The sequence below is a fragment of the Pollicipes pollicipes genome, unplaced genomic scaffold (assembly GCF_011947565.3).
Source record: "Pollicipes pollicipes isolate AB1234 unplaced genomic scaffold, Ppol_2.1 Scaffold_6686;HRSCAF=7923_pilon_pilon_pilon, whole genome shotgun sequence".
Taxonomy (NCBI): Eukaryota; Metazoa; Arthropoda; class Thecostraca; order Pollicipedomorpha; family Pollicipedidae; genus Pollicipes; species Pollicipes pollicipes.
The window spans coordinates 9,799,882-9,808,941 of NW_023596921.1; the positions used below are offsets into that span (position 1 = coordinate 9,799,882).

At 44.8% G+C, this 9,060-nt stretch overlaps 1 protein-coding gene across 1 annotated transcript; it reads left to right on the top strand.

Moving 5' to 3' along the window:
* The first annotated feature begins 7,151 nt into the window (after positions 1-7,151).
* LOC119107432 (uncharacterized) lies at positions 7,152-8,236 on the top strand. The gene is made up of 2 exons (XM_037230867.1): positions 7,152-7,376; positions 8,053-8,236. The coding sequence occupies exons 1-2, from the start codon at positions 7,240-7,242 to the stop codon at positions 8,234-8,236; spliced, it is 321 nt and encodes a 106-aa protein (XP_037086762.1). The 5' UTR covers positions 7,152-7,239.
* The last annotated feature ends 824 nt before the right edge of the window (positions 8,237-9,060 follow it).

Sequence of the window (9,060 nt, forward strand, 5' to 3'; positions counted from 1 at the left end):
GGCAAACTGCTCACAGAGTTCACGTACTGAACCATGGGAATCGCTCGAAATTTGTATTCTCTTGTTGCAGCTACAGCTGTCTTCACAGGCGTGGTCCTGTAGGTCAGCCCACAGAAAAGTTGAGTGGTGACAGGTTAGCGAATGAGCCCGCCCTATCCTCGCCCACGAGGCTCTCCTGCGAGAAGGCCCCGGAGCTACATGAAAAAGACTGTTAAATTCTAGGGAATCGTTTAATATGATGCCACAACCGTGTGTTAGACGAAGCCGCACGTCCCTGAATAGCTTTTTTAGGCAACACAACGATTGAATGAACAAATTCCATTGACCTAGGTTCAGGTATAAAGGTCAGATCGAAGTCAAACCTAACCTGTTTTGTTCCCCCAAGTCTTGCGGTATGGGATTGTTTTTGGTGCTCATTTCGAGTTTATTGTTAGCAGGAAACGCATTATATATCTTGCTAAAGGTCGCCAATCTAAAGTGACCAAGACCACCAATTTGTTTTTTAGCAACATACTTCTTAGCGTAGTCGTTCTTGCTTGTTCAAATGCAAAACTTAAGGCAGCCTTGTATGATTTCGGTCACCATGAACTCAGAAAGGTCAAACAAGGTCGTTCTCGAGTCACTTTGGACACAAACCCGAAGTTTGAGACCCGAAGGTTATGACTTAGGAACCTCGAACTTTGACCTTAGTTATTTTATGTACAGGCAAATACACCCTGTGAATGCGTAGCCTCTAGGTCTCTTAGTCTCTGAGACTCCAGCCGAGTCAAACTGACACCCCACCCGAGAGAAGGGTATCCAACCGACAGCGCGGGCGCGTCTTAAACTTGGATGTGTAGTGCCTGAACCTCGTGAGCAGGGACACTGGTGTTCATGGTCCTCACTTCTGTGAGAGCACCTTGGAAGCTGTGAGTGGCGTTTGGTGTTGTGTGGTCGGCCGCCCGGTTGCCCAGTAGTATGTTCCAGATAATTAAATGTATTCGTTTTGTAAGTTTCGTAATGTGTACAGTATCACTTTTAATGAGCAGAAGCACGAGCCGAACTAAATTCGATTCACTGGAACATTCAACAAAATATCTTGCTTAGCCATAGTGGCTGGTACTGCCAGGAGAAACCCAATAGCAACTCAAAATCGTTGCCCTCTCGCAGTCTTCTGGAGTAGCGTTGGAGCAACGCCATCTATGGGCACTTGCGGCGTCCACTTTGACAGTGAGGTGCTGCGTCATAATGCGGCTGTTATTTCTTCTCGAGCAAATAGCTTATCTTTCAACCAAACCAAGATAAACCATCGTTTTATCACATTTTCACGTCCGCTAACTTAAATGGATTTGATGCATTTACACTCGCGTGCCACATTTAACACGCGGTCGGGTGGGGCCTAATCAAATTGACCCCCTCCCCCTCCCCGAGAGTTTTTCCCAAATTGTTTCCGAACGGCGCGACGTAGCCTCCCCAAATTCTGCGTAGCTGTAGACAATTAAATGGCGGATCGATTGACATAAAAAATTAGATGTACCTAGTAAGGTCGTTGACCTATGACAGGTCAAAGTCAGGCTATGGTCTCAGCGTAGTCTATTTCTAGGGAATCCTTCAGTCTGATGCAACAACGGAGTGTTAGACGAAGCCATACATCCCGGAGATGCCTTCTTAGGCAACACAAATATTGGATGAGCAAATAACGTTGACCAAATGTCAGGTATGCAGATCAGACTAAGGTCATAGCCAACCTGTTGTATTACTCTAGGGCTTGCTGCATGGGATAGTTTCTGGTGCTCATTTCGAATTTATTGATAGCAACAACGGCATTGTACATATTCCATGGAATTCTTAGAGGTCAGAATATGTCATTGACCTAAAATGACCCGGGTTAGGATTTGTTTTTAGAAACACACTGCCTAGCGTAATCTTTGTCGCTTATTTAACTGCAAAATTTAGAGCAGTCTTCTATTATCTTGGTCACCATGACCTTTAAAATGTCAAACAAGGTCACCAACCTTAGATGAGCATGTGACCTTTTGCTTAGAAACAGTTGTCTAGGATGCTGGGGGCACTTTGGAGACCAGCCTGGGATTTTACAATTGTTTGAACTTATTTGACCCGAAGATCGTGACCTAGCAACCACGAACTTTATCCTAAGTGAGTTCACGTACAGCCAATACATCCTGTAAATTTGGTGTTTCTAGCTTTCTTAGTTCCCGAGACGGTTTTGTACGGGCGATTTCACGTTTCCTGCACGGGCGTATTTACCATAGACTTTTACGGTTCTGTACGGCGCATTTTCGAATGTACAGATGGAGAGTGAGATTTTAGTTGAGAAGCTTTGTTCTATCAACAAATTTGGACGAAATGTGTACACTCAACGAGTGCGCATAAGAAAAAGCCTTGAACGACGTTAAACTTTCATCATTTAGAACGTGGTTTGTTTTTTAATGTCGTCCTTTGTGGCTGATGTTGTCGTTAAATGATGTAATTTGTCCTATCTGGGAGCCAGGATCATTTCTTACGGTGAGTAGATTGAAATGTGACACGCGAACGCGCATATCTAATATCGATTTCACACTACCAGCGTCACATCTCTCAGGAGCTGTGGAATGTCTGTGAGAACCCTCGGTTAAATACGGACGTCCGTCTGATATCATGCAAATGTCACAAACGCTTAAATACTGCACATATGTACAGGGCACCCCAAGTATCATCCCTCAGACTCAAAGTGACATATTGCCATTTGACGTGTCATGTGGGATACAACGCGAAATGCATCCGGCAGGATGCATTTTGCTGACTTCCTCGGGCTTTGCGGCATATTACAACGCCTTTGTGCCGTTTGATGTATCTGTCATATATTTTTATGTTTGAGAACCTCCAAAATGTGTAAATCTGAGCGTCAAAAATTGCCAATAAACGAAAAATTGTGCAAGTACATGATGCATTTTTGGCCAAATTTCGTCCTGATGAATGGAGTTTTTATTTTTCGCTAACATGCAATGCATGTATGTTACACGTGCGAGGTTGTTATATCCAAGGTTTGGATGCTGCTGGAACACGAACATTTAAATTTCACGGTATAATATTTGGTGGTTGGATGGAGCCATGCGAGGTGAATGTTTGTGGCAAAATTTGTGACAATCAGAGTAGTCTGCGAAGGTGGAAAAACGATCTTCATATGTGACGTATTTAATTTGCATATCGCATTTCGCATGATCAAATGTCACATGACATGTCATGTGACAGACAATGCCCAGATGCATCCTGTACGATGCAGCATTCCTTAGCCTTGGTTTCATGTTGCGACGCTGCTGGTGTCGTTTTCATGCATATGTCATACATCCCATGCTTGAAAGCCTCTAGAATGCGTAAATTTAAATGTCACAAATTGCCACTCAACAAAAACTGTACACGTACATGATGTGCTTTTTTGTGCTAAATTTCAGGCTGATCGAATGAGTCTCGCTTGTCTTATAGCTGGCATGCAATGTCTGTATGTTAACGCGTGCAGGGACGTCATTTCCAAGTTTTCAAGGCTTCTAGAAAACAAACGTTTAAACGCCACGATCTTTATATGTGGTGGTTAGGTGGATTTCATGAGGCTGTATGTTGCTGTCCAATCTGAAGCTTTTGGGGTGCCCAATTTTATGACCTTGAACTTTTACGGTTGTGTATGGCGCGTGATTTCGAATGTGATAGGTGGAAGTGGGATTTTTTATTTGAGATGCTTTGGTTCTATCAACGCGCGTGCACTATCAACAAACAAATTTTGGCCAAAATCTGCGTGAGTTAGCGAACGTTTACCCAAGAAAAGCTTTCAACGACGATGAACATTGATGATTCAACGGCACGATTGTATTTTAATGTCGCACTTTGTGGCTGATATATTTGTAAATGGTGTAACTTGCCTAATCTGGCAGCCAAGTCTCGTTCATATCGGTGAGTTGATTGAATGTGACACGCGAAATTGAATCTGTAATATCAATCTAACATGGCGAGCGTCATATTTCCAGCAGCTGTGAAATGTCTGTGAATAAACCTCGCTTATAAACGAGCGTCTGTTTGATGTCATACAAATTGTTACAGCGCTGAAATTCTGCACATATGTCCAGGACACCCCAAGTAGCACCTCTCATTTTAAAGTTATGTGCGTCTTGTGTTGCACTCAGCCAAATAGCCTGTAAACGACATGGCGTGTTTTTAGCCAGCCAACATTAATATATTCGTAGAAAAGCCCACGCGTTAAAAGTCAACTCGCACCAATTTTTTTTGTTGCGTGAAATAAATGCAAGAGAAGCTGCGCGAGCGAAACTAACGCACGAAAGCAAAGGACCATAACCATAACGAGCGAAAAAGGGGGTGAAAACCTGTGGAGGAATGGATCTGGCAAATAGAATGGGTAAGGTTCATGATTTTGGTTCCACAACGAAAACGACAGTGTCCCACCCCTAAATGTACATGATCCTAATAGTGGGTGTGTTTAAGAAGCCTGCTACCTGTACTCAGAGTTATACGATTGTGTTTTTTTGTGACCCAGTATTCCTTTCCTGCCCAGTAATCCAGCATGACAAGAATTAGGAGAGATTTGAGCGGGGGCGGGCTGAAATCAGCATTGTTGGGCTTAGGCCACGTAAAAGTCTATGAAGTAACTCCCTTGGCTACAGTTTCCTTTCCCCGATCCAAACTAAAACGAGAATTGAGACTCTGAGTGCCGTTCCAGCGCGCATAACATTTGCAAGTCCGGTTCAGCCACGACCGCATCAGTTTAACAATCACACCGCTTTCATTGGAAGGTTTGAACGGCCTCGTCCGCAACGTGCCGCAGGTCTCTAACCGCCAACCGCCCGCATTTGACTTCCGTTCCATTCCGGCGCTCCGACGCGTGTTTGTATTCAACACGTTCATCCGTGCAAAGCTGAATCTGCTGAGTTTGGTGACTACTTTCGATATCTGAAACAGTGCACGTGATTGTTGAATGCTGCTGATAGATGCGATGGAGTTCTCGAATGAGGAGAAAGTGATGCATCTGGTCAGCGAAGACAAGGATGTTGAGAAATCTCTGCTTTCCCTGCCAACTGAAATTTTGGAACATGTCTTGTGTTTCCTGAGTATAGAAGACCTTGTATCTGTATCACAAGTATGCAGGAGGCTTCACGATGTCCATACTTCAGAAAAAGTATGGAAAATTCGGATTTAAGTCCAGGGGAGTGGTCTTGTTAAGGTGTAATTTGCCTGAGAATGTTTAACTTTCCAACACTGAAGATTTGGGGTATCCTACAGCTCACAAGTCAATGGCAGTTATAATTATTGCCAGATGGAACACAAGAGAACAATTACACAAAAGTACATCAGTTGATGTATGTGTATGTGCATAATGCATCCATATTTGTGGCTTGAAGGGATGTCAGCCACATCAGTATCTGTACCAAGCAGTTGTGAGCAGTACATCCTTTTTATGGCAAATGTAACTGACACTGCATAGTATGTATAAAGTGCATGTAAATTGACTTTTTGATTTCTTGTACTTATTGTGTATACACTTCTCTAGATTGTGTAGTTTTTGTGAGGTTAGAGAAACATTGAAGGTCAGACCATATGCAAATCAAAGGGAGGTAAAGTGTCACACATGTTGTATTGATAATTCTTAGCAAGGTATATCAAGCTTGTATTTGCCCTGGATGATTTTTTCTTCCAGGCAAATGTCACCATCATAAGATACATGCTTTCCATTTACCAAATGTGCAATTCACATACAACACTAAGTTGGGTGTGTTGCAATGCCTGTGTGCGCTAGGTACAGTGCATGTGTTGTAAAAGGCAGTGCCTGGAAATGCAGCGCAGCTTATAAGTTAGTTGTAAGCACAGATTACCAAATGACTGAGAAGTGACACCCCTGGTCATAGCCATCACTTATGGTCTTCCTCATCAACCTCATTTGGGCCAGTTTTCATTCATTTTTCATTGCATCATGGTGTAGTCATTCCAACAAGATGCAAAGTATTTTTTGACATTGTTTTTTCCATGCATCATGCTAAACTATGTCCTTATGCAAAACCTGAACTATCAGCAATCAATAGCAGTCACATGGATGAAACAGTGAATGGGTAGAGAATGTTGATGGATGCAATAAGTGCAGCTCCAAATCAACAAGTGGATAGCATTTTCCCTTTGTTTTATTGTTTTAAAAGGCTTGTTCACTGTCTTTTCCATAGTCTAGGTTCAGGTACAACAGTGTACCCATAAATGTAATTTGCTGCTCTTAAGTCTTAAGTGTTGACTTTTCTTCTAATTTTTCGTATCACCAAGTTATGCCCTAGGACTGTTTATCCAGTTTGCATTAACAATTTCTGTCAACCAATGTTGCAGTACATGGAGACTGGGGCTGAAATGAGTCAGCTGTTTGCAAACTCATTGGTGGTATTATGGCATATTGAAAGTCATATGGTGTCATACTTATGGCAAGGTGCTCAAAATCATGCTCCTCATTTCTCGCCATTTCCAGAGAGGGTCTACATGCTGTAATGTTTCAAAGACATCTACCACTTTTATTCAATCTTCATTGTATTGATCCACAGAGTTTCCCTCCAAGTCACTATTTCCATCTCTGAAATGCTTGTCAGCATATTCAACCTGCTAGTGGGATGCTCAAAGCATTTGATCTATCACTATCCTGGGGGCACTCTGTCAGGTTATCTAGATGACTAAGGCCAACTATCTCAGGTTCATGCAGCATAATGTTGATAGAAGTAACATTATCATTGCTTTCTTCATCATATTACAAACTGTTGCATTCATGCATACTACCACAAGTCTATTTCAGGATTTTAATTTCAGTCAATGCCCCCACCTTGTCAGATGCCTGTTTTCAGTTGCTTTTCAGAGTTAGCCATGGCGAATGTATGGGAGGTTGGCAATTTGCAAACACATTATTTGATTGTATGCTTCACTGCTCTTTGCATATTCCTTGTGAAGATGGTATTGATTTAATCACCCTCACTGCGCACAGTGCCTTGGCCGAGATTTTCTGAGACAAAAGCGATGTTAAGCCACGTCTTTCATCTAGTAGACCTCCTCCCGAACCCCCTTTTCGCCTCAATGGCGACGCCGTTGTCTTTTTTCGCAGGTACCCGCGCTTGGTGCAGCCCTCGTCGACCTGCCTTGCTGCGCGTGTTTGAGCGGTGCGGATGCAGCTGGCGGCGCACTGCGAGGTTCCGCGCCTCGGCTGGCCATCACCTGCGTACAGCCCTAGCCAAGATGGCTGACAGATGCTACACAGTCGACTGCCTGCCGGATCCCGCCATGGAGGAGTTCCGCAAGCTGGTGCCCGTCCATGGTACCCTGTTCAATCGGGATGCCCTTCTGGAGGTCATCTACTCGCGCCAACACCGTCCGTAAGTTGGATTACATAATCGGTGTGCTGTGGTCTCGGCAGTTTGCTTAGATTTATAAATTGGCCAAGCATAAATTGCAAGGCACATATGTGAAGCACTGCCATGTAGTATCTACTTCACTTGACCCGTCACGTGCCACTTCACAATTTTAAAGGATATGGTGAAGATCACCCAGTTACTGAAGTGTAGATTTCTTTGCACGCCATGATGGTTATTTGCGAAGCTTCTGAAACGTCTTGTCGTTCCAAACGATAATTGAGTCGTATGGAACGCCGGCGGTAATTTGAGGGACCGTGCTGTCCTTGACGACAGTCTCGCCTTTTCATCTCAGTTTTAAATGACAGTTGTATCTCGGATATGTCTGTGAGACGCCACCAAGAATGGCTCAATTTCTTACCCAAGTGCCACTGCCATGCCTTGCTCGTGACTTAACGTCGATCGTCGCACCGTGCCAGCTTGTCTATATCGCACGTACCAGGCTGGTTTATCCACCATCACCATCATGCACTTATCGTATGTTCTGTTATCACGCAGCTAATGTAAAGACCAAACCAGCCTATTCGCTCCAGCAGTTAAACTCATTGACTTGTAACTAAGCCCCGGACGTCGCACTTTGCCTTCGGAACGAGAAAATGCTGTCTGAGGCACGTGTGTAACACTATCCGCTTTTGGGCAGGGATGATGACCTGTCTGTGCGCTACTACGCGCGGATGCTGTTCCGCGAGATCCAGCGAGACGTCGTGCTGCTGCCCATGTTCCGGGAGTACATGCAGCGGCCAGTGCAGCATCTGAACGTGCCCGAAGCCTTCTATCTGATGAGCCTCTGGATGGTTCCGGAGCAAACCGACAACCGAGAGTAATCCCCAACGTGAGTCTTTTATCTCTTTTCGAATCGTTCGATTTCCATATGGAATCATAGGCCTTGCGCGCAAACATTCTGCCAGCTCGGTTGTGTTTCTGATGTGTATGAAGGTCATGCTATGGGTGCAAGTTTGCATATGTCAAATCCCTTTTTATGTTCATTCGTGCGGATGACACCGATTGCAGGACGATGTGTTGTTTTTGCTAGAAAGGGCGTCACCAGGATGTGATATGCGTTCTAACAAGTGATTTGGTCAAATTTCTTGTTGTTGTTTTTGGTGCTGAATGTGGTATTTGTCCGTGCTGTTCAAACAGCGTGACCGCCGTGATCGCGTATATTATATATCGCCGTCAGGGCGATGGCACACAAGGCACTCATCTCTCCCATTGCTTACGTCTTAGCTTTTCAACGTTCGTATCCCTTTCCCTTGCCCCACCCCTCCCCCCTCCCCCGGAACAAAGATGAACTCGGAAGTGCACGTGCGTCTTGACCTGGCGTGGTCTCTGCAGTTGCTACAGCAAGATCGCCGGCTTGGTGTTGGATGAGCTGCGTGGACGGCTCCCCGAGCACCCGGCGCCCGCCTGGACTACGTGCAAGAAGAATCGTTCGGACCCACGATGTGGACGGATAGGACCAGGACGCGAAGCTTCTGAACGCGAGGAACGTGGTGCTGTGACCAGCTGGCCCTGATGAAGGGGGCGGACGGAGGACGGACGGCTTCCGAACTGAGCACGTGGTAAGGGCAATGAACGATTAATCTGTCGTTGCACGTGAATGGGTGCAGCACGCACGAGCATGTGCGATTCTATGTCTGATCTGTTT